Below are 27030 nucleotides of genomic sequence, written 5' to 3' on the forward strand. Positions count from 1 at the left end.
GACATGTTATCTTGTGCATTGTCTTCTCTTTTCATCATCATGGCCATTCTGTGTCTTCTGTATCACAGGCTGGATGATGGGTGAAAGGCTCCACGATGGCGAAAGGGGCTGGTTCCCTAGTCGAGTAGTAGAGGAGATCCAGAGCAAGGAGGTCCGAGCTCAGAATTTGAGAGAGGCCTTCAGGATTCTGCAGGCCCAGGAAGGTGGAGGAGGCCCGCCAACTGGAACCAGGGTTGGTTTAAGGGTGGGGAGACGCACCCCACGGGCCTCCAACTTCTCCAACCCTTGAATTGATCAAATGGGGGAGAGCAGTAGAGTAAATCAGTGAAGCAGTAACAGTGATGAATGTCACCATTCAGGGCCAAGTGCGCTAAAACTAATCAGGATACATGTGACTTAAATCCCATACAATGGCATCTTGTCCTTTTGATTTTCACTTTTAGAAATCCAAATGATCAACATGCTTGAGTCGATAACCTTGTACAAGCAATGCTGCATGTCTCATATAAATGTGTACTGAAGGTGTTTTGTAGGCCCAAACACTGTGGTGTGTAATGCATGGAGGAAAGAGCTGTGTTTCATTAGGAGCTGTGTGCAAGGATGGCAAGAATCCTAAAAATCTTGTAAAGGTACTGTACACATTAGTGATGGCCAAATGAAGCGTCATGAAGGTTTTGTGAACCATTTTCTGTATTTTCTAAGCCCACTAGATGGCGATCTCTGTTCAACAAAGGGTTGAAATCACACTGAGTTGCCATTTCTTAAGCCATTTCTTTAAACAAAAGAGCACCATCTAGTGGCCTCAGAAAATAAATAATATGCTTCACAAAGCTTCATGAAGCTTCTTTTGCCCATCACTAGTAAACATTCCTCAGCTGCATGGGCAAGTTTTAAAATTTTAATGTGTAAATTTTATTGTAAAATACCTTTCAACACTGAGTTATATCCCACAACACAAATGCAAATAGACAAAATAAAACACGCTGAAAAAATCGGTGCATTGGTCTTCAGGGCCACCATACAAGTGTCTAATAAAATTGTATTGTATAAAAATTAGCAATGATTATTCTAAAAGTCTGTCTATGAATATTTGAAAAATGAGTCAGCTAAAGTGATACTGCACCCAAAATCTAGTCGAGTATGAAATACTGACTACAGCCGGACCTGATTGCTAGCTGCAAAAGGTTGCTCAATTGTGGAGAACAATGGCAGTAACAGTGGATTCCAACAGTGACAACAAGTTTTCACAGCGGCAAAGTGAATGTAGCACCAGTGTGTTTTTCTGTGGACTGACTGTGTATAAAAATAGTAGGGATCGACCAATACTGGTTTTTCAAAGCCGATATTGATTCCCATTATTAGTAGTTAATGAAACTGATAACCGATATTTGGAACCAATGTGCATTTACAATCAAAATTAGGATTTTGGAATGTTACAAACTCCAACACAAAACTTGGTTTAAATGCTTTGAGCAATTATTTAACGAATTAGAAACTTTCAACGTAATACCCAGTTAAAGATAGTCAGATAGTGTTGTGGGCGGGACATTAAGTCAGTCTCAGTGGTGAGTGAAACCGAAGCAGAGCAACAGATACAGAGCTGTAGCCGAACCAAAGTAGAGCACTTTTTAATTAATTAACTTTCGTTTTTTAACTTTCCTAATCGGTTATCAGGCAAATAAAACGGCGATACAGATAATCTGCAAACTGCCAAAAAACAGCCCAATAATCGTCCAGGGCCGATAATCGGTCTATCCCTAAAAAATAGCCATTTAAATGCATGTTAGTAACCGGTCATATGGTAACTTAAGAAGCAACCCAAACAAGTCATTATGTAGTTTAATGAAAACTCAACTCCTGGCAATTGCTCATTGTGTTCTTAACCACTGTTTTAGAAGAAGGAAATAACGAGAGTGGTAAACTATTAACTAATTGAGTTTTCTTTAAGTGCTGTGTATTGGATGTTAGGGTTCCCCCACCTGCCAGATCCCACTTTAACCCCTGCGGATAACAGTATTTCCCATATGATGAAGTAAATTGAATTGAATAACTTGCAGAGTTAATTTGTTTATAATATATAGCTATATGTAAATATAACAAAGTGACATCAGAAAGTATGATTGCAGTTTTATTGTGACATGTACTTGGAAAGGTGATAGCAACCCATATGAGTTTCCTTATTTGATGGTATGTCAATTAATATATTACCAAGTGCAGCTTGGACTGCACTTGGTAATTGGACAGCTTGAAGCAAGTTTTTTAAGCCTGCAGTGTTTAATACTCAAAAGATACATTTTCTGTGGAATATCACTTTAGTCAATATAACACACACATAGTACACACACATACACACACACAAGGAATAAATCCTGAACACCAATTTAATGCCAAATAACTGCAATATGTCGTAACTGTATAGAATGCATCAACACTATGAGCTATGGATCAGCATGATTGTAAAGCCTTGTGTGTCTTTAAATATGGCATGTGTACAGTAATGCAAACATATGATGTTCGAGCTAATAATTACTAAATAATTATTTCATTTTGTAAGATGTAAATTATTGTTCATAAAAAAGCATTAATCAAAGATGTGCCTGACTTGCTTTAATTATGTTGCGTGTTTTTTAAGATTATTTTCTGGGCTTTAATTGATAGGACAGCTGTAGACACGAAAGGGGGGAGAGAGAGGGGAGATGACATGCATTTTGAAGTATCGCATTAGAAAATGTTGATGGAAACGGCAAAATTTGAAAAAACATCCTAAAATTCGCAAAAAAGTTTATTTGCTCGCTTTAGGTGGTTTTAGCCTTTTTCAAAAAAGAGTTAATGTGCTAGATTACTTTATTAATCCCTGCGGGGAAATTAAGGTGTCTTCGCAGCCAGGTACTTAAATACAGTGATTGCTGAATAGACCTACCAAACCTTCCTTCACTTTCCTGGAGTTAAAGTGAAGGATGTGCGGATAGCTTACAGGAACATGAACATCACAACTCTTGCTTACGTTTTCCATACTAACTTTCACCAGTAATAATTAATACCTTTGTTAAAACAAGCAAATAATAATGTTACACCTATTTGAACTTGATGTTAAGTACGCCCATAGCTCCCTCACACAAGGCAAACACATGGGCGATATATTACAAGAAGCCATGCATTACTAGAATCATTATAAACTACAATGTTGTTTTCTCCCTGCCATTTCCTCAGACTTTGACTTTGTTAACTACATTTCTTGAAGTAGCAGAAATAAAGCCACTCAATGCCATTGAGCCAAGATCCAAATTTGTTAACAATAATTATGACGAGACCGCCGTGGAGCCGGCTCCGCCAATGTGAGTCGGTCTCTGTACTTGTTCCGGTTCTGGTGGTTGATAAACGCAGATTTTTGTAGATTGGCTCTAATAACGGGCCGGATGAGAGGCACATGGAGCACCGCCATGAGGCCATCAAGCAAATGTCTGTGATTACTCCACATATTAATTGTGATTTTATGTGAGTAAAATCTGAATCTGCTATGTAACCAGCGACATTTACCTGTCAGGTAAATGTAGTAGTACAATGTTTTCCTCTGAAGTACAATGTAAGTCAGTAGTGAACAGTTGGGTTGAATATTAAGTGCTTTAAAGTACTTCTATGAAGTTATTTCAGGGTACAATAGTTCTGGAGAAAGCTACAAGCAGCAATACAGGAGGCCAAGCAGTCGGTAGTGCACTAGTATATTTAAACACAATTTCTTAACTAATCATTAAAATGCTAAGTTTAAACAAAAAGCATGTTCATAAAAAGAAAGCTGAAAATAGGTTGGCTTTTCAAAAATATTTATTTCTGTTGTCTGAGCCATTGTGCTTTAACCCTTGTGGTCTTCCCGGGTCAAAATTGACCTGGTCTGTTTTGCCTGTTTTATAAAGCATAAAGTATACATTTTACAATTCTGTGTTACATCTTCTAAGCCAACTTCATTCCAACTTACCACTGCTAGTTTTACACTTATGTTTGGAATTCATGGTCAATAAACCTCATTCATATTAAAATATGCCTAATTTTGAGTTAAAAACCCCAGAAATTATGAATTACTTTAGCTAATAATTAAGATCAGAGGAACATATGTTGATGCATAATTACAGCCTGTTTTGTGTATGGAACCATCCATGTTATTTTTGGGCAATTTGGTTGAAAGAAACCCATATTTTTGATACAGATCTTTGAAAATGGGTCAAATTTGACCCGAGAACCACACAAGGGTTAAGTGGCAGGTCACTAATTTGTTTACCATATGAGTATGCAGTTAAAGTCACTCTCCAAAACATCTGAAAATAATGAGCTCCCTAGATGAGGAGGTGCCAGAATGCAGACAGTGTTAATGAGTACCCGGTTCTTGGAGGTGCGAGAAGTCAGGAGAGGTGGCTGACATCTGCCTGCATCCCCACCGGACCATTATTCACACTTCTAATTGGTGTTTATTTTGCATTCAGTTTTACTCCAGACACAAAGTAAAAGTTAAACTTTTTATCATAATATGTTGTTTTCAATGAAGAACACACAACGTTTTTATTTTTATTTTATTCGGTCGTGCTATAGCAGTCAGCCAGTCTGTTGACAAAACTTTCCCCACCCTTTGGCAGCCACAGTTTTTCGGCCTAGGAAGTTGTAAATGTAGCATATTTAAATCTGTGATAATAACGATACGAATGTATGAAGTCTGTACATTGTTATAGTTTACATGAATATAACCAGTTTTGAAGTTAATCTGCATTTGTTCAAAACGCAACACATTGTGCATGTTTTCCTTAACAAGATGTATTTACATAATCCCAGCCAATTTTCTTAGGCACACCCACACGACAAGCAATTATGTTGTTTTCTTTACTCTGTTCCAATATAGTTGCAAAGTGGAAGGAGCCGCAATCTGGAACCATGAGTGTTGTGGGTCATTCCGGTACCACATCATCCCTGGCCCTTTAGAACTCTTCCTAAGCCCAAGGTTGCTAGACAAGGATCCTGGAGAAAGAACTCTATAGAATAGAAATTGAAGGCATAATCACTGTCAATTATATTCCTAAGTAACTAAACTTTCAGAAATACAGTATAAAAGAATACATTTTTCATGTACAAAAAATAAGTAGTTTAGGGCCTTACGAAGTGCATTGATAATATATTTGCAGGCTTCAATGATTCAGTCAAGAAATTCAGCATCTCGGGTGCCCGGATAGCTCAGTTGGTGGAGCGGGTGCCCATATGTGGAGGTTTGCTCCTCGATGCAGCGGGCCAGAGTTTGACTCCGACCTGCGGCCCTTTGCTGCATGTCATTCCCCCTCTCTCTCCCCTTTCCTGTCTTCCTGTCCAAGAAATTCAACATCTCAAGGTCAAGCCTTTGCTTCAGGTTCATCACTTCATTCAAACTCTCTTTTCCTCATCTACCTGAGACATCAGGATTAGATGTTAGAAACCCTTTATATTTAAAGGGCCACATTTATATCATATATAATACGATCATGTAATTCAAAAACGTGTCCCTAGAAAAATGAGAACTGAAATATCTGACAATACATGGGCAAAGCTTTGAGCAGGGTGAATGGTACTTCTTCCTGTGCACGTGTTAATCTGATTCAAATTAAAGTCACCCACGTACATACTACAATAAAACCAAATAAGGTAAAATATACCCAACCATATTTATGTAAAAATAACCAAAGCAGACTTGGCACACATGTTTTGGTCATGTTCAAGATTGGGGGAATGTTGGAGATCAATATTTTATGATCTTGAATGAAGCTTTTGACATAAATACACCCAGCAAACTGCTTTTTTGTGGTTCAAGGAGATCATGTTAGTGTGATTATCAGCAAGGAAAGTGCTATTGCATTCGCAACCTGGATAGCTCAAAGCAGGATACCTAGAGAATTTAAATCACTGTGATTGCATGGAATATCATCATGGCTTCAGGATATAATGATGTTTTTAAATTTACAAAACATAAACAAAAAACGGATCGTCTTTTTTACAAATATAAGTTGTAAGTTATGTGGTTGAAGTTGGACGGTAATGGCATGTGGCTATGAGTCCCTCATTTGGATTGAGAAATCAATTTGCTAATCTCCTGCCGACTCTGCTAACCTGGGCTAGCTAGCCAATGGACCGGTCAAGTTTTCACATCCGAGTAAATACTGAGGAAAAGGTGAAGAAGATGAGCTCAAGCTAGCAAGGCCATCTCTGCGGCCATCTCATGACAAGCTGGGGAACAATAGTCTGTAAGGGGAGGGGGGGGGGAAAGGGGAAGAGGGAGGGAAGAAGGAAAAAGAGGAAAAAGAAGAGAAAAAGGAGGAAAAAAAAGAGGAAATGAGAGAAAAGATGAGAAAGATGCTAAATTACCCACGTAGTGTAAGAGTATAGTTTCTATTTAGTCAGATTTTAATGTAATTGCCGAAATCGTGCTGTTTCTGTTAAATAATGGAAGTTTAATGTAGATCCAAAGGTTGTAGGTTCAATCCCCACCTAGTGCCAGAGGACCCAAAGCTTATCAGTGAGTTTAGTAAGTTGTCTTTACACTGTCCACTACTTTGTTGTTGTTGTGATATTAGGAAGCTTGTGAAACAATTGAAACAAATTATTTATAACTTTTACATTGACTTTTGAACAAAATGTAGTACTGCAGATACGTATACATTTGGTAATCCTACTACATTTGGTTAATATTAAAAGTTAGTCTTGTGTTTATTCAGTTGCCTCAATCTGGTAGTGTCAAATAATTTTCTTTTTCTTCAAACAATGTATGACAGGTAAAACCAAGCATTTTTAGTTCTTTTTTCTCTACAGGTAAGTATGACATAATCATTTGCAGGGAAGTGGGGTGTATATGCTCAGCAGCGTGTAGACTATTATTTGGAATGATATTGAAATGAAGCCAATATTAATATAAATATGTCAACTTTATTACATTATTGATCTGAACAAAACCATATGTCTTGAGGTAATGAATAATATTGTTAATTCCAGACACAAAAAATGACTGACTATACAAAGCTTTGTTTTGACACCAGGTAGGAAAACAAGAGAATCAAGAGAATCAACAAAATAATACATTCTGTACAAAGTGTAAAACTTAAAGTGTAAAACACACATAAAATGTAAAGTACAATACATAACAGTATTGTATGCATAGGAAAATCTAACTAACTATTTACATTATACATTTACATTTTTGATTTTTTAATCCGATCTAACCACAGCTCTTTTGATAGTGTTTCTGTATTTGGGCAGTAGATAGTGCCTCGATATTGGCTGTGCAGTCTCTGCGGTCCTGAATTGTCCACACTTCCTGCAAGTGTTGTACTCCACCTTCCTCTTATTAAACCTTGCCTTAGAGGCAGGGCGACCACTGGCAGGTGGAGGTGCTGATGGAGCAAGAGGGGCAACGGGTGTATGGGGGGCATGGTATGTAGGTGTTGGAACAGCAAAAAAAGTTCCTGGGGCTTGAGGACAGACAGAGGTTGCTTGAGGGAAGACAAACATAGGACCAGAAGCAGGAGGCTGTGGAAAAAGCTGATTCTGGGCTGATGGCTTTGGCATGATACAGAGGCAGCAGCAGACTGGGTGGACACAGAGGCAGCAGCAGCCTTGGAAGCTGGGGTGGACACAGAGGCAGCTGAGGTGGACACAGAGGCAGCAGCAGGCTGGGTGGACACAGAGGCAGCAGCAGACTGGGTGGACACAGAGGCAGCAGCAGCCTTGGAAGCTGGGGTGGACACAGAGGCAGCTGGGGTGGACACAGAGGCAGCAGCAGGCTGGGTGGACACAGAGACAGCAGCAGGCTGGGAAGCTGGGGAACAATAGTCTGTAAGGGGAGGGGGGGGGGAAAGGGGAAGAGGGAGGGAAGAAGGAAAAAGAGGAAAAAGAAGAGAAAAAGGAGGAAAAAAAAGAGGAAATGAGAGAAAAGATGAGAAAGATGCTAAATTACCCACGTAGTGTAAGAGTATAGTTTCTATTTAGTCAGATTTTAATGTAATTGCCGAAATCGTGCTGTTTCTGTTAAATAATGGAAGTTTAATGTAGATCCAAAGGTTGTAGGTTCAATCCCCACCTAGTGCCAGAGGACCCAAAGCTTATCAGTGAGTTTAGTAAGTTGTCTTTACACTGTCCACTACTTTGTTGTTGTTGTGATATTAGGAAGCTTGTGAAACAATTGAAACAAATTATTTATAACTTTTACATTGACTTTTGAACAAAATGTAGTACTGCAGATACGTATACATTTGGTAATCCTACTACATTTGGTTAATATTAAAAGTTAGTCTTGTGTTTATTCAGTTGCCTCAATCTGGTAGTGTCAAATAATTTTCTTTTTCTTCAAACAATGTATGACAGGTAAAACCAAGCATTTTTAGTTCTTTTTTCTCTACAGGTAAGTATGACATAATCATTTGCAGGGAAGTGGGGTGTATATGCTCAGCAGCGTGTAGACTATTATTTGGAATGATATTGAAATGAAGCCAATATTAATATAAATATGTCAACTTTATTACATTATTGATCTGAACAAAACCATATGTCTTGAGGTAATGAATAATATTGTTAATTCCAGACACAAAAAATGACTGACTATACAAAGCTTTGTTTTGACACCAGGTAGGAAAACAAGAGAATCAAGAGAATCAACAAAATAATACATTCTGTACAAAGTGTAAAACTTAAAGTGTAAAACACACATAAAATGTAAAGTACAATACATAACAGTATTGTATGCATAGGAAAATCTAACTAACTATTTACATTATACATTTACATTTTTGATTTTTTAATCCGATCTAACCACAGCTCTTTTGATAGTGTTTCTGTATTTGGGCAGTAGATAGTGCCTCGATATTGGCTGTGCAGTCTCTGCGGTCCTGAATTGTCCACACTTCCTGCAAGTGTTGTACTCCACCTTCCTCTTATTAAACCTTGCCTTAGAGGCAGGGCGACCACTGGCAGGTGGAGGTGCTGATGGAGCAAGAGGGGCAACGGGTGTATGGGGGGCATGGTATGTAGGTGTTGGAACAGCAAAAAAAGTTCCTGGGGCTTGAGGACAGACAGAGGTTGCTTGAGGGAAGACAAACATAGGACCAGAAGCAGGAGGCTGTGGAAAAAGCTGATTCTGGGCTGATGGCTTTGGCATGATACAGAGGCAGCAGCAGACTGGGTGGACACAGAGGCAGCAGCAGCCTTGGAAGCTGGGGTGGACACAGAGGCAGCTGAGGTGGACACAGAGGCAGCAGCAGGCTGGGTGGACACAGAGGCAGCAGCAGACTGGGTGGACACAGAGGCAGCAGCAGCCTTGGAAGCTGGGGTGGACACAGAGGCAGCTGGGGTGGACACAGAGGCAGCAGCAGGCTGGGTGGACACAGAGACAGCAGCAGGCTGGGTGGATACAGAGGCAGCAGCAGGCTGGGTGGACACAGAGGCAGCAGCAGCCTTGGAAGCTGGGGAACAATAGTCTGTAAGGGGAGGGGGGGGGGAAAGGGGAAGAGGGAGGGAAGAAGGAAAAAGAGGAAAAAGAAGAGAAAAAGGAGGAAAAAAAAGAGGAAATGAGAGAAAAGATGAGAAAGATGCTAAATTACCCACGTAGTGTAAGAGTATAGTTTCTATTTAGTCAGATTTTAATGTAATTGCCGAAATCGTGCTGTTTCTGTTAAATAATGGAAGTTTAATGTAGATCCAAAGGTTGTAGGTTCAATCCCCACCTAGTGCCAGAGGACCCAAAGCTTATCAGTGAGTTTAGTAAGTTGTCTTTACACTGTCCACTACTTTGTTGTTGTTGTGATATTAGGAAGCTTGTGAAACAATTGAAACAAATTATTTATAACTTTTACATTGACTTTTGAACAAAATGTAGTACTGCAGATACGTATACATTTGGTAATCCTACTACATTTGGTTAATATTAAAAGTTAGTCTTGTGTTTATTCAGTTGCCTCAATCTGGTAGTGTCAAATAATTTTCTTTTTCTTCAAACAATGTATGACAGGTAAAACCAAGCATTTTTAGTTCTTTTTTCTCTACAGGTAAGTATGACATAATCATTTGCAGGGAAGTGGGGTGTATATGCTCAGCAGCGTGTAGACTATTATTTGGAATGATATTGAAATGAAGCCAATATTAATATAAATATGTCAACTTTATTACATTATTGATCTGAACAAAACCATATGTCTTGAGGTAATGAATAATATTGTTAATTCCAGACACAAAAAATGACTGACTATACAAAGCTTTGTTTTGACACCAGGTAGGAAAACAAGAGAATCAAGAGAATCAACAAAATAATACATTCTGTACAAAGTGTAAAACTTAAAGTGTAAAACACACATAAAATGTAAAGTACAATACATAACAGTATTGTATGCATAGGAAAATCTAACTAACTATTTACATTATACATTTACATTTTTGATTTTTTAATCCGATCTAACCACAGCTCTTTTGATAGTGTTTCTGTATTTGGGCAGTAGATAGTGCCTCGATATTGGCTGTGCAGTCTCTGCGGTCCTGAATTGTCCACACTTCCTGCAAGTGTTGTACTCCACCTTCCTCTTATTAAACCTTGCCTTAGAGGCAGGGCGACCACTGGCAGGTGGAGGTGCTGATGGAGCAAGAGGGGCAACGGGTGTATGGGGGGCATGGTATGTAGGTGTTGGAACAGCAAAAAAAGTTCCTGGGGCTTGAGGACAGACAGAGGTTGCTTGAGGGAAGACAAACATAGGACCAGAAGCAGGAGGCTGTGGAAAAAGCTGATTCTGGGCTGATGGCTTTGGCATGATACAGAGGCAGCAGCAGACTGGGTGGACACAGAGGCAGCAGCAGCCTTGGAAGCTGGGGTGGACACAGAGGCAGCTGAGGTGGACACAGAGGCAGCAGCAGGCTGGGTGGACACAGAGGCAGCAGCAGACTGGGTGGACACAGAGGCAGCAGCAGCCTTGGAAGCTGGGGTGGACACAGAGGCAGCTGGGGTGGACACAGAGGCAGCAGCAGGCTGGGTGGACACAGAGACAGCAGCAGGCTGGGAAGCTGGGGAACAATAGTCTGTAAGGGGAGGGGGGGGGAAAGGGGAAGAGGGAGGGAAGAAGGAAAAAGAGGAAAAAGAAGAGAAAAAGGAGGAAAAAAAAGAGGAAATGAGAGAAAAGATGAGAAAGATGCTAAATTACCCACGTAGTGTAAGAGTATAGTTTCTATTTAGTCAGATTTTAATGTAATTGCCGAAATCGTGCTGTTTCTGTTAAATAATGGAAGTTTAATGTAGATCCAAAGGTTGTAGGTTCAATCCCCACCTAGTGCCAGAGGACCCAAAGCTTATCAGTGAGTTTAGTAAGTTGTCTTTACACTGTCCACTACTTTGTTGTTGTTGTGATATTAGGAAGCTTGTGAAACAATTGAAACAAATTATTTATAACTTTTACATTGACTTTTGAACAAAATGTAGTACTGCAGATACGTATACATTTGGTAATCCTACTACATTTGGTTAATATTAAAAGTTAGTCTTGTGTTTATTCAGTTGCCTCAATCTGGTAGTGTCAAATAATTTTCTTTTTCTTCAAACAATGTATGACAGGTAAAACCAAGCATTTTTAGTTCTTTTTTCTCTACAGGTAAGTATGACATAATCATTTGCAGGGAAGTGGGGTGTATATGCTCAGCAGCGTGTAGACTATTATTTGGAATGATATTGAAATGAAGCCAATATTAATATAAATATGTCAACTTTATTACATTATTGATCTGAACAAAACCATATGTCTTGAGGTAATGAATAATATTGTTAATTCCAGACACAAAAAATGACTGACTATACAAAGCTTTGTTTTGACACCAGGTAGGAAAACAAGAGAATCAAGAGAATCAACAAAATAATACATTCTGTACAAAGTGTAAAACTTAAAGTGTAAAACACACATAAAATGTAAAGTACAATACATAACAGTATTGTATGCATAGGAAAATCTAACTAACTATTTACATTATACATTTACATTTTTGATTTTTTAATCCGATCTAACCACAGCTCTTTTGATAGTGTTTCTGTATTTGGGCAGTAGATAGTGCCTCGATATTGGCTGTGCAGTCTCTGCGGTCCTGAATTGTCCACACTTCCTGCAAGTGTTGTACTCCACCTTCCTCTTATTAAACCTTGCCTTAGAGGCAGGGCGACCACTGGCAGGTGGAGGTGCTGATGGAGCAAGAGGGGCAACGGGTGTATGGGGGGCATGGTATGTAGGTGTTGGAACAGCAAAAAAAGTTCCTGGGGCTTGAGGACAGACAGAGGTTGCTTGAGGGAAGACAAACATAGGACCAGAAGCAGGAGGCTGTGGAAAAAGCTGATTCTGGGCTGATGGCTTTGGCATGATACAGAGGCAGCAGCAGACTGGGTGGACACAGAGGCAGCAGCAGCCTTGGAAGCTGGGGTGGACACAGAGGCAGCTGAGGTGGACACAGAGGCAGCAGCAGGCTGGGTGGACACAGAGGCAGCAGCAGACTGGGTGGACACAGAGGCAGCAGCAGCCTTGGAAGCTGGGGTGGACACAGAGGCAGCTGGGGTGGACACAGAGGCAGCAGCAGGCTGGGTGGACACAGAGACAGCAGCAGGCTGGGTGGATACAGAGGCAGCAGCAGGCTGGGTGGACACAGAGGCAGCAGCAGCCTTGGAAGCTGGGGTGGACACAGAGGCAGCTGGGGTGGACACAGAGGCAGCAGCAGGCTGGGTGGATACAGAGGCAGCAGCAGGCTGGGTGGACACAGAGGCAGCAGCAGCCTTGGAAGCTGGGGTGGACACAGAGGCAGCTGGGGTGGACACAGAGGCAGCAGCAGGCTGGGTGGACACAGAGACAGCAGCAGGCTGGGTGGATACAGAGGCAGCAGCAGGCTGGGTGGACACAGAGGCAGCAGCAGGCTGGGTGGATGAAGCAACAGACTGGCCTGGAACAGATGCTGATGTTATCAGGTTCACAACTGTTGAGTCTAGATCATGGTCCTCAAAGCCTTCATCTTCCTGCTCATCCCCAATGTTGATATCTTCCAACACCTCATCTGTCTCCTCAGAGTCTGGGTTCATGTCCTGAATGGGTAGCCCTGTCTGCTTGTACAAATAGTCAACACCAATAAGCTCTCCTGGGAGGTGGACAAAAATAATAAAGAGAGATCACAACTTATTAGCATGAATGAGCACAAATGCATAAATAAACAATAACATGTAAATGCAGAGTTGATGAATGGTGAATAACACGCCTGCTGCTTAACGTACCGGTGTATTGGGGCGGGGGCTGGAAAAACGGAACATACTTCCGACCAAGAACCTTCAGACTATTGGTGTTGACAGACTGGACAAGGTCTCCAGAGTAGCTGAGGAGATGAGATGGTTTGGTGGCAAGAGACTGTGCAGCCCGGTCCTGGTTCCACCTGCTCAGGTCTTCTAGCAGAAACAGCTGAAAGTTTAGACTGTTGGCCTTTGTTCCTGAAATTAAAGTTGTACTGTGTCAACATTTTGCATCCCCTCATTACTAAGAAGAATATTTAACAGTATATTATAATATAATAATATAATATAAATTATAACCAGTGGTGGCTGGTGATAATTATTTTGGGTGGGGCGCTTTTTTTTGGTGGGTGGGGGGGCAAATAAATACAGAGGAGTACTTTGAAACTGGGCAGAACAACTAGCACTACTTTATTTAAACAACTATGTATTTAAAAAGAGCAAGACAATACGATACAAGATTCAAGTTACAAACATAACAATATAGTGACTCTGAGTGAGTTTTTTTTTTTAACTCACACCAACAACAGAGTAACTTTGCGTTTAACTGTAGTGTTTGTTTCCTGTCTTTCCTCTCAGTTAGAACAACAGCCTTGCATATGTATGTTAATATACAGCACTATGCTTTCCATTTTGCTCACAGAAATCATTTAACTCGTACCTTGGGTATGAAACAAATTGCACCCACAACCAGTACTACTTTCAATTTGAGATTATGCAAAATAATCTTTTACCAGAAGTCTAGCATGGCTAAACTAAATGATTCAGTATGGTAATCAAATTTAGATAGGCCAATTAGTTTCAAACCCAATGTACTCAACCACAACTTAAATATCAAAAACCCAACAAAGAAAATAAAAAATATAAAACCAAATTAACCAAAATCTGAGATCTCATTTCGTAGAGATAACCAGGGGAATACTTTGTTTGTTCAACCCTGTTTCATTAGTTTGAGTGTACTCAAGTTCCTACCACCACCCTTAGCAGGTAAAACTGTCCATCCTGGCTCCTCAGAGAATGGAGTAGATGACGGGAAAATCCTGCAAGTAGTGGAGATGATGATGGCGAAGCTCCAGTGAGCGGTAGGAAGATTGTGATGATGAAGATGAAAACCTGGGGCCTGTTTCACAAAAGCAGAATTTATAAATCCAGGATAACTGATAAAGCGAGGCTTGACCTAGTCTAATCTGTGCATCCTGGCTTGGTGCGTTTCACGAAGGCCAAGCCAGGCTGAGGAGGAGAGACTAGGTCGAGCCAGGCTGAAGTAATTCAGATAGATGCGCGTCCGCGGCTTTCCTCAAAAGACCGCGAGGTCGATCACAGATTTACTGATGCCAAAATGGAGAATACGCATTGTACATACTTTATACAGAGTGAGCAGCAGTTTCTTGTGGAAGTATGATGACGTGAAACACATTATTTGTATAAAAAGAAAAGAAACACGGCCGCTGTAATGAAACAGCGAGAGAAAGCGTAGCAGCCGATCGCGGACCGACTGAATATATACATTAACTGACCACTGCTCTGAATTGAAACCGTCATAATCATTCCATTCAAAGATTAGGCTACTAATCATTTGCACAAATTAACAGTTGTACTCTTTGCCTTAAAAGTAAGCAAAAGATAATGTTACTCAAGAAATTTACCACGAAGATCAATTTTCTACAACGCTAGAGTATGATGCATAAATATCTCTTCGTTCTGTTCCTCCCTCTCCCTCATGGGCTAAAATATACATTTCCTAAGTCATATTAACTTCCACTGCTCGCGTTTAATGCAAAGTGTACAACTGTTCGTTTTTGCAAATGACAGTGACTCATTGAATGGTTTCAGTTAAGAGCAGTAGTTCGTAAATGTATATTTTTAGATCATCATTCAGTCTGTCCGCTATTATCTGCCGCGCTTTATCTCGCGTTTTTTTATTTTTTATTTTTTTTATAGAGGACGAGTTTCCTTCTCTACATATTATATGCCTTGCTCCCTTGTATATATGGACATAGAAAATAAAGACACTGAAGAAATTGGACTCTAAAATCTAGAAACTATAAAGATAATTAAGTGAGAAATTCCATGCACACTGTAAACATGAATGGAACAGAGTATATTCATCAGTTATTTCCCCCCCAGCAAAATATAAGGTCAAAAACCATTGAGGTGTCCTCCCCCTGTTGTTACATGAATGTACAGTAGCCTACAACACTAGATAGTTACTGGTTCAGTGAACTAAGTCTATAATTTGGGAGGATTGTACAATTAGGACATGTTCTTTAAATTGTACAATCCTCTCAAATTATAGTCCCAGTTTACTGGACAACACAAATTGTGTGCTAAGAATGCCAAATACAATGCACATGGCAGCGGAACAAACATGATCGTTATTGTTAAAGAATTTAAAAAAAATGAATCAACTCAAATAATTCAAGGTGCATTGGTCAACTATAGAAATGTAAAACATTGTATGTATTGCCCTTAGTAACAAAATTTAAAACACATTTGAAATTTTATCAGCATTTTCTAATTATCTCAACAACTGTCATAATATTTTCATCAAACTAACAATATGAACAGCAGTCGTCATACAGCAATATAACTGTCACATGAATAATTATTAAAACAAATAATGGTCACAACTTTAAATAATAACAGTACTTAAAGGAACAGCAATATGTACCTGTTGTATTTTAATCCAGGCTGATAACAATAGGGTAAAACAACTGCTGGGTGATCAGAAAAGGCTCCAGGATTAAATAAATCCTGGCTGTTAGCCTGGTCGGGAGCAGGTTAGCTGCACAGAATAAATCTCCATGGTGATTTATGTGCCTCCACTTTCGTGAAACCGAGTCAAGGCTTAAATCATCCAGGATAACTGATAAATCCCGGCTTAATCCCTTATCTTAGTTTTGTGAAACAGGCCCCTGGAGGCAGTATGACGACGGTGACTTGAGCAGCACAGTTCTGTCTCTAGTAGAGTCTCACCAAAAAACCAGCCTGCAAGTCCATAGTAACAGTTCACTTGTGTTTCTCCTCAGGATACAAAACATTCTTAAATATTACACATGTTAACCACATTTCGCTTAAACATTTTAGCTTAAACTCAATGTTATTTGTCCATCTTAATTGACTAGCTTACAGAAAACATCACAGTGACAACAAAATAATGTTAAATACATACGTGTCTGTAGCTGAATTAGCTAACCAACAGCTAGCTAAGTTAATATTTTCATTGTACAATGACAACAATTTCAATATTAACCAACCATACCCTTTGTAAATTCATCAGGTTAGTAGCTAATTCCGACTGGTTTTAAAACACAAATCAAGCGTCTCTACAACATCCACCGGATCTACGACAGGTTTTGTCCCTAGTATTTTGTCCATGTCATCGAACCAGGTAAATTTGTCCTTTTCCTTGCCCGAACTTCCCGTTTTATTGAGTGCATCGTGCACTTTAATGTACTGCTGACGATGCTTCTTTGGTTTTATTCGGCACTGTTCAACAGACCTCTGATAACCTTTCTCCCTGAGCCGCTTGCTAAATATTCCATAAATGTCTGCGTTTTTGTGGGTTATTAAAAGATGCGTTGCAATGTATTCATCTGACCATATATCTATGAGGCATTTCACCCCCTTTTGAGTCCATGTTTGTCCGCGGTTCATTTTGCACGGCACTCACGAATTTCAGGAAGTGATCTTTCCTCCCATAATTCATTACGACTAGACCGTTGAACCTGTTTGTTTCAGGTTTGCTTTCTCACCAGCAGGATCGCACCAGAGTTCGCTAGATGGTGCGGACCGAGACCACCTCTTTTTGGAGGTCTCGGACCGATCAATTTGGTGCGTACCTGAGTGCGATTGTTGCATTCCAACCGACACAAATGAACCGAAACAAGGGCTCAAACGCACTCGAGTTCAATTCAAATGAACTAAAGGCTGTGGGTGTGAAAACGCCCTTAGAGTACTAACCACTATACGATCACAGCCAAGAACAGATATATTCCACAAATAAAGCTGTTGTTGTTACCTAGGTTGTACAGATATTTATTCATTTACTCACCATCAGTGTAGTCTACTTTTAACAGTACTGAGCATGTAACTAAATATTTTTTTTCATCAAGTAATGCAATTACTGAAATTTAAATGAGTTTGTTACTCGCATTACTCTCTTTTGTGAAAAATGAACACTTGCAGACAAGAAGACAGATAGGCCTACTTTAGCTGCTTCTGATCTATCGTCGCAGGCCCTTATGCCCTTAGGCGCAATGATACACCAATCGAACAATGAGCATTAAACCACAGCATGGCCGATAGTGTGGATAGAATGAGCTTCAAAATTAAAGACAAAAATGTAGTGGTGAGTTGTGAAATCGTGTGCAGGTGTAAAGAACCTATCCACATCTAAGAGTAGCAATTCAAATCTTATGAAGCACCTGTTGAAGACACTTCGACAAAGCTAGTAGCGAAAGACCCCAGCCCTACGGATGCTGAAGGCACCACTCCATGCAAACAACCAAAGCTAGATTTTACACAGACTGCAGTGCAGCCGATAAGCCAGGCAGAGCTGAATAAATTGATTGCTAGGTATACTGTAGGCCAATCACTTTTATTTCATTTCATTCATGTGGTAAAAAAACACTGTTAAATGACTGAGACAGTTGTTGAAGGCCTGTTGCCCTGTTGATTACAATAAATAGGTCTAAAAATTATGTTTATTGTGTTTGACTGTTCATATTTACATTTAAAAAGCAGACATAAAAGTAACTTAAGTTACTTTCCCTAGTAACTAATTACTTTTGATATACATTAATTGGTAAAGTAATTCAATTACTTTTAAAAGAAGTAACTAGTAACTGTAACTAATTACTAATTTTCAGTAACTTGCCCAACACTGCTCACCATTGTGCCAGCGTTGCCGTGTTCACCTCGGGCAGCTGGATGGTAATGTCGGCCATCACACATGCGTTGTTGACAACGCATTGGCGTAAGTTGTTGTACGCGTGGATGACTTGGGTCCACCGGCTCTGGCTGCCCTCTGGGCTCTTCTTTCGGCCAGTGATGGTCATGCAGAGCTGGATGAAGATGGCCTCCACCAGCTGGTTGCAGTCTGGCCACTGGGCCAGACCGTGTGACCCGACGAAACACCTGGACAATTAAGGCAGTGCAAAAAATGTTAATTATAGCTATGGTCACACGGATTGTAAACAAAACAAACAAATAAACAAACACAAAAATCAAATCAATGTACCGTCTGGTGGATACCACCCCTGGTGCCACAATCTTTTTTGTGCTCCTAAACCGACCTGTGTTTAGGGTTTGCTGGTGACGAGGAGGGTATGTTGTCCTGCCCTTGTCAAAGTTAGACAACCCCTGCCAGAGGGCTATGATGTGCTGTGACTCCTCCTGTGTCAAGGCAAGGTTGTGGCTTTTTAGGGCCGCAAGGCAGCGTGCCAAGTCCTGGACTTGTTGTCCGGTCCAACAGAGCTCTAGATGAATAAAATGGAACATAGTGACAGACTTGTAGTAAAGCACAATACGTTAAGATTGATTCTTTAAAATCATTTGCAAAAAAAGTTAAAACTTACATCAGATGAAGACACAGGATCAGGAGCTACAGCAGACGGACCTGTGGCAGGTGGAGCGGCTGTGGCAAGCACACCTGTGGCAGCTGGGGACTGGACAGTGGAGGGCACTGCAGTGGCAGAGGACTAAACAGGTTATAAATAGTGTCTATTTATGTCCTGTTTATGCACTAAGCTAACATGACACTTACAATACAGTAAAAAAAACGTAAACAAACTTACCAACAAAGTCGAAATCTTCCTGCGCAGAAACGAAACTTGCTGAAAACTTTCCAGGGGGGAAACGCGCCTCCTAATTGGCTACTTTTCTAGGGAGACACTCGAGCTGTCATTGGCTGCTCGTGGCTGTTTTCTGGTGGCAACAAGCCCCCTCATTGGCCATTTCTAGGGAGTTATTCGAGCTGTCATTCATTGTTCGACACACAGCCGGCCGTACACACCACTAGCCCTACGTTCAGAGAGCATTGGGAGCAGCAACAGCTCACATTGCATGGAAACAGTGGTGATCTTTGTTGACAAGTGTATAGAAGACAAGACAGGGGCTAGCCTCGTCTCACTCACTACAGGCACCTGTTAATCAAAGTGACCATGCCCTAATTTATGCAGAACTTTAAGCCTGAATATAACTTAATCTGAAGAGCTATAAAAAAATCCCCCCAGTGTTGTCATGAAGGGTAAATTTAGCTATAGAGACCAAAAACAGTTTTGGTACCAGGCTGTAAACATGTTTAATTTTGCTGTAAAATTGGGGATTTTAACATGGGAGTCTATGAAAATTGACTCACTTCTGGACCCAGCCTCAAGCGGCCACTCAACAAACTACAGTTTTTGGTACTTCTGCATGTGTTTTATTGCTCAGCACGGGAGGTTGCCCCTTGGAAAATATCAAGGGTTTAAACAGCTTCTCCTGCCCCTCAACAGGAGGTGGCATTGTAAAGTATTCGCTGTGCTCTGGTTCTACACACATTTTAATGGACACCCTGCAGCCAATCAGAATCGAGTATTCGCCCAGATAATGGTTTAAGAAAAGAGGTCCATGTTGCAACCGTCCCCCTGATACTTTTGTCTCGGCCCGCACCTAGTACGTTGCTACTTGTTGCTAGTCCAAGCTGTTACGTTAAGTTCAGCATGAAACTAGTCTACACAAGACTTAGAGTTATTATCACGTCAGTGATAATGGTGATTCAACAAATTTACTGAAAAACGGTCTATTAACGTCTTACACATACAATTTATGAGTGCTTATAGGATATTGCCCTTGTGCTACGAGGTATTTGTTTTGTCTACACTTTCAATTGGCATGGCACAGAACTAACATTCATTCATTGTTATCATTTCTTTTTATACTTAATTTTATGTTACTGCAATAGCGCTATATTACACCTGTTTAGGACTTTACCAGAGAATAATTTTTCCTCCCCAAAGTATGAAATACTCTACTGTTTTGCCAAAACAAAGAATATTTTGTGTTAGGCTGTTTTGCATTCATTAATAAGGGACCGTCTGATTGGATGGCCCAGTATGTCATATTTGTAGGCGGTGTTAAGGTTCTTTTGTTACAAAGACAGAGATCACCATTGCCCTCCCCTAGTGTATCTCTGTTTAGGTTTTGGCATACATATTTGGGTTTATGATGACGTTTGGCCTTTCTCAAGAGCAGTACTGTTTTCCAGGCTCTAATGCCTCGTGTGTTAGTGCACAGTTCAGTGTGGGAGCCAAAGTTGCCCTCTACTTCTTGTTTGCTTTAGGCATGCTGGTTACCATTTTAGGAAACTCTGTTGTCATTGTGTCAATAGGTCATTTCAAGCAGTTGCATAATCCTACCAATGTGCTTGTTTTATCTCTTGCTCTTGCGGACCTTCTTGTGGGTGTCACTGTGATGCCCTTCAGCGCCATCCGGACCATTCACGGCTGCTGGTTTTATGGTGATGACTTTTGTCTGCTGCACTCCAGTTTTGATATGTTTCTTACCTCTGTCTCTATCTTCCACCTTATTTGCATTGCTGTAGACAGACAACAAGCAATATGCAATCCTATGCAGTATTCTAGGAATATCACAATGTCAGTGGCCTGGATTATGGCATGTGCCAGCTGGGCACTGGCTGCTGTCTACTCTTATGGACTACTTTACTCAAAGGCCAACATAGCAGGGTTAGAGGATTATTTGGCATCAATAAACTGCCTTGGCAGTTGTAACCTTCTCTTTAACCCTCTTTGGGGAGTCCTGGACAGTGTTGCCGCTTTTTTCTTTCCCTGCACTGTGATGGTTTGCATGTACACTAAAATATTTTTTGTAGCTAGAGAGCATGTGAGAAAGATTGGAGATATGAGCAATTATTCAAATAACAGCGTAAGAGGTGGGTTGATTAAACAGTCTGAGCATAAGGCTGCAAAGACTCTGGGCATTGTGCTTGGTGCATTCATCTTTTGTTGGATGCCGTTTTTTATCAGTTCTATAATTGATGCCTACACTGGCTTTAGTACACCTGCTGCCATCTTTGAAGCATGTGTTTGGTTGGGTTACTTCAATTCAACCTTAAACCCAATTATTTATGCCTTCTTTTATCCTTGGTTTAAGAAATGTTTTTATCTCATTGTCAATCTGAAAATATTTGACTCCCATTCTTCAACCATAAAGGTGATACATTTATGACAGTAGTGTTGAGTATTTGTGTGGAGTTTGCATACAGAGCATGTTTAATTGCTTTTGTTCTTTTAAAAATAAAATAGAAACCTGGAAGATGATGTTTGCACGGATGTTTTCCTGCCACTGATCTTTATAGCAGTAGCATAGCCAATGAAAGTGTTACATTTTCTCTAGCACTGTCGTATTTGTCTGTGGCAGGTTTTTTGACCGCTAGTTGATTTTAAATGTAGTTAAACTATCAAAAGATTAAACACATTTTAAAAGCCTCTCATTTGAAAATTAACATCATTACAATTTAGGCAAGTTATTGACTTTTTTATTATTATGTGCCACCATATAATAAAGACATTTCTATGGTTTCATTATTATGCTTTTTGCTGCATACCATAGGTGCCCTTATTACATCATGAATTTCATTGTTTTTATGGAAAATGCACTTAGTAATGGATTTAATGTGAATAAATTGTTAGGATTTGTTATGGATGTTGATAGGCTAATAAACAGTTTCAAAGATAGGTTTCACAATGACCACATTAAAGATTGGAACGGTTGAAATAGTTAATTACATGAACTGGAATTAAAAATGGAAAAAGGGTATAAAAAGTGGTATAAATGTGCAACTCTCAAAAAAGCATTAGGTAATGATTGACTAATTATTTGTTTAGAAAGTCCCATATATTGTCTTAGTTCCCTATCTGTTACTGATTATCTGCACTTTGTTTCCATGTTTGTATACATATTATGTTTGATAAAACAGCAAGCCATTGCTAACCAACGTATGTAGAGTTGACTTCTTAACACAAGATCAGAGATGTATTTTGATCCTAAACCTAACCTAAACCCTTTTAGTGATTTATAAATGAGTAACTGTTTTTTTTTAATTCTTTGGTAGACTGAAAGCTAGTGCAGAGAACTGAGAAGTCACTAATGATATGCTCAACCTTCTGTAATCTGTTAGGACATAAGCAGCAGCATTTGTAATTGTACTTTTTAATTTAAATAAAACCTAAATCCAAAGAATTTCCTTTTACTTAAATATTTTGGTAACACTTTGTAATACCCATCACTAATAATGGTAAGTTGATTGCAGCTCACGCATTGCAATATTTCCTGACGTTTGCCTAGCCGCAGTCACGCTTTCGGTTATGCACTTGCGGACTCTGTGGGTCTTGGACCCCGTCATAACTGCTTGCAGTTCTAGTTTTAAATTCAAATTATATGTAATGATATTTGTTGAAATATAAGAGGAGTCCTTACTTTATGAATCCAAGCGGTTGTGTTTATTTATAGACTTCCAGAAACCATGTGGAACATATTCAGTCAAAGTAACAGGCGACATCTTACAACCATATACAACTTGGCGGGGAGCTGTGCACACAGAATTAGAATCCTACTGCGCATGTGCACTTCCTAAAGTACGGTGTCTCGTAGCGTCCATACAGAGAGCGAACATAATAATTCACCAGAATTATCTACATCCCCTTTCTTTAGTTTGTGCTTTCTATAAAGAACAAAATGAAAGGCTAGGCATTAACTAGCAAAATAACAGCATGGCTGTTAAAACCTGGTAAAATTGTTGTAGAAAATGGAAATTAGTAGCAGTTTCAAACAATCATCTTCAAATTATACTCTCAATTTTTTTTTTTTTTTTTTTTTAGGTGAATAGAGGATTCTCAACGACGATGGCTACATACTAAGCCCTTCAACTAGACATACAAACAAAGTCCCATAGAGTCCAGTGCGAATTCAGTTTTTTTTTTTTTTTTTTTTAAGGCTTATAATAAGTCAATGTTCAATGTTCATATTTCGGATTTGGCCTGCAAATGCGACCTGAGCGTGTCACATACAGAGAGGTACCTTGTGCTACCTTTGTAGGAGAGTGAGCTGCAGGTCTCTGCTGCTCACTGGTGGGTCGCTGAGGTGTTACCGGAGTCACACGAGGTGTCTGTGGCGTGGGAGGGAGACTGTCTGGTGCAGCTGGGTCGGCATACTGATGATTAAGGTCTGCAGGGTCGACCTTTCGTGGTGGTGGCTCAGCGACGGGAAAGATGTGATGGCGATTTCTCCTGTAGGTCCCTCCATCGGACTCGATGATGTAGGAGCGTGGTTCCTTGCACCTTCCTTTCACAGTGCCCAGACGGTCGTGTCCCTTGGTGGTCTGCATCCTGACGACTTGTCCCTCCGCGAGAGGCTGTAGTGGGCGGCTTGATGCGTCGTAGTACTGCTTTTGGGCGAGTCTTTTATTCTGGAGTAGGGCAGTGACCTGCTTTGTGTTTTTCTGGGCTGGCTCTAACAGTTTGTTGCTGACAGGGAGAGCTGAGCGTGTCTGTCGTGACATCAGACGTTCTGCAGGTGAGCCCAATGCTTGGTCACGGGGAATATTTCTGATGTTAAGCAGATTTAGGAAGACGTCAGTCCCATCTCTGTGAGATTTCTCCATCAGATGCTTGGCACTGCGGACCGCCCTTTCTGCCAATCCGTTCGACTGTGGATACTCCGGACTACTGGTAACATGGTTAAAGTCCCACTGCTTGGCGAAGTCTTTGAAGCGTTGGCTGGTATACTGCCTCGCATTGTCTGTGATGAGGGTGTGAGGCGTACCGTGAACAGAGAAGTGTCTTTTCAGCTTTGTGATCACAGCTGCCGAGGTTGTGTCACGGAGGAGGTCGATTTCATACCATCCCGAGTATGAGTCTACCAGCACCTGGTATTGTTGTCCGTGCCACTCAAACATATCAGTAGCCACTGTGGACCATGGCAAAACTGGAACTGGATGTGGTTGTAAAGGTTCCTTCTGCTGATGTGGTCTCGTGCTATTGCAGACGGAGCAGGACAGCAGCTCCTCTGTAATGTCGTTGTTCATTGTCGGCCAATTGTCGGTTGACTCTATGCCTGAGTGACCTCTGTGGATGATGTTGATGTATTCCCTGTATAGAGAGTGGGGAATTACTGTTCTGTGGCCCTTGATAACTATCCCATCCTCCACTACCAACTCGTCTCTGTAAGGGAAGAACGGGCAAATGGAAGGGTCTACGTTGCGTTCTTTGCCAGGCCATCCTCGGTGGATGACTGTGCTGAGAGTCTGTAGCACCTGATCCTGTGCTGTGTGGGTCCGGAGCTCCTCCAGCCTGTTAGTTGAGATGAAACTAACAGACATCACCTCAAACGTGTCGTCTGCAGCTTGACTTTGTGATATAGTTTTGTTTGGGGCTCGTGATAGGGTATCTGCGAGGTACATGTGCTTACCCTTCTTGTATACTAGTGTGATGTCATAGGCCTGTAACTGCAGTAACATCCTTTGCAGTCGGGCAGGAGCAGTGTGGATGGGCTTCTTCAGGATTGTGACGAGGGGTTGGTGGTCTGTTTCAATGACCGTAGGCTTCCCATACACGTAATCCCTGAATTTGGTGCATGCAAACACCACTGCCAACAGCTCCTTTTCGATTTGAGCATATCGGGTTTCCACGTCTGTAGGACGCGTAGGCAACTGGTCTCCCATCCTGCAGACATGCAGCACCAAGTCCGTAACATGACGCATCACAGGTCAATGTGACTGGTTTTCCTACGTCGTAATAGGATAGAACCGGTGAACTGGATAAGCATGACTTGAGACGGTCGAACACCTGCTGATGCTGTGGAAACCAACACCACGCAGCGTCCTTGTGTGTTAGCTGTCTCAGAGGTGCAGCAATATCGCTGAGATTTGGGATAAACTTCCCGAGGTAGTTCACCATGCCAAGGAATCGCTGCATGGCTGTGACATCCTGAGGGACTGGCATGTTTGTGATCGCCATAGTTTTTGCGGGGTCGGCTTTGAGGCCCTCCTTTGTGAATATGTGACCCACATAACAGACCTGGTTCAAGCAGAACTTGCACTTGAGAGGGTTTAGCCTGAGGTTTATCTCTTGTGCCAGGTCAAGCACTTTTTTTAGGTTGGCGTCGTGTTCTGCGGCATCACGGCCTCCTATGATGGCACACGGATACCCTGCAAATAGCTGTTCCATTGAACGCTGGAATACCTCGCTCGCTGAGTTTATGCCGAATGGCATGCGGAGGAATCTGTAGCGCCCGAAAGGCGTGCTGAATGTGGTCAGCAATGATGACTTGTGGTCGAGCTTTATTTGCCAGAATGAGCTTTTTGCATCTAGCACAGAGAACACTGTAGCACCTGACATCTGGGTAGCAACGTCCTCCACGCTACGCATTGGATAGTGAGGTCTCTTCAAGGCTGTGTTGAGGTCCTTTGGATTGATGCAGAGCCTGATTTCCTGTTTGTCCTTTTTGTGTGCTGCAACCATGGAAGAAACCCAGTCTGTAGGTTCAGAAACTGTGGTTATGACGCCTTTGTTCTGCATGCTGTTGAGCTCAGCTTTGACTCGTGCTTGCATTGCCACCGGGATGCGGTGTGCTGGACGAACTACTGGTTGTACCGCCGGATCCAGTGTCATGGAGTATGTAATAGGGAGTTCTCCAAAACACGTCACTAAACACGTCTTTGTATTGTACCTGGATCTGTTTGGTAAAATCAGCATTGCTCTCGGTGCTGACCTGATGAACGTGTGGGCTCATTGTGACAATTCCTAAACGCACACACGCACTAAATCCCAGTAGTGGCACTACGTCTCGGTCCACTAGGAAAAAGGGTAATGTGTGTTGCTGTCCATCTAAACAACAAGGCAGTGCGACTACGCCTATAGTCTCCAATTTGCTGCCTCCATAAGCCACTAGGTTGGCATTTTTGCTGTGTTCCACTGGCCACTTTCCATTAGCCAGCGGCTGGAAAGTGTCTTTTGACATTACATTGCACTTTGCACCTGTATCAATCTTCATCTCGATTGGCTGGTCGTGTACATGCAGTGTAACAAACCCTTCATCTTGATCCTCTGTTTGGGGATTTATAGTGTCCACTTTGACACCATCCACATAGAAAGTGTCATCACTGCTACTGTTATCGGGCTCTTTTAGCTCTAACTGGTGAACCGATTTCCTGTAGTCCCCCCTCTTTACGTAGCCTTTGTTTTCATGGCTTCGGCTGTGTGACATGGACTTGCAGCATTTTTTGTAATGATTGAATTTCTTACAGTTATGGCATTGCTGCCTGAAGGCAGGACATTTGTCTTTCTGTGCTGCGTGGCTGCCTCCGCAGTTACTGCAGTTTGTAATGGATGTTGCCTCGCGCCGGCCTACCTGAGGTTTATGTCTTGACCTGTGGTGCCACCCACTTGAGTTTGGCTGAATTGCGTCAACAGTGGTGGCTGTTTGGGGCTGGGCTAGAGCCTTATTACTCTCCTCAGTCATTTCATATATGCGGCAGATAGTAATGGCTTTCGTTAGGGTTAATTCACTGTCACGTAGTAGAGCCTTTCTTATATTGTCATTCCTGATGCCACACACTATTCTGTCACAAATCAATTCCTCTGTCAGGTCTCCAAAGTGACAACTTTTAGCTTTGATCCTCAAGTCACTGATGTAGGATTCAATAGTCTCACCTTGCTTTTGATTTCGTGAATGGAACTTGTGTC

General features: G+C 41.2%; 1 protein-coding gene and 1 pseudogene across 4 annotated transcripts in view; one reads left to right on the top strand and one right to left on the bottom strand.

The window, feature by feature from the left end:
• The window catches only part of ngef (neuronal guanine nucleotide exchange factor), a 30447-nt gene extending 28844 nt beyond the window's left edge, over positions 1–1603 (top strand). For 2 of the 4 annotated variants that reach the window (XM_031312044.2, XM_036001361.1), the window contains one exon: positions 69–1575. In XM_031312044.2, the coding sequence (XP_031167904.1) occupies positions 69–289 (221 nt within the window). In that variant the 3' untranslated portion in view covers positions 290–1575. The other 2 variants (XR_004107193.2, XM_031312045.2) reach the window with 2 other exon arrangements.
• LOC118495060 overlaps positions 1–27030 on the bottom strand; it is a 1111612-nt pseudogene that overhangs the window by 737706 nt on the left and 346876 nt on the right.

The sequence above is a fragment of the Sander lucioperca genome, chromosome 5 (assembly GCF_008315115.2).
Source record: "Sander lucioperca isolate FBNREF2018 chromosome 5, SLUC_FBN_1.2, whole genome shotgun sequence".
NCBI lineage: Eukaryota > Metazoa > Chordata > Actinopteri > Perciformes > Percidae > Sander > Sander lucioperca.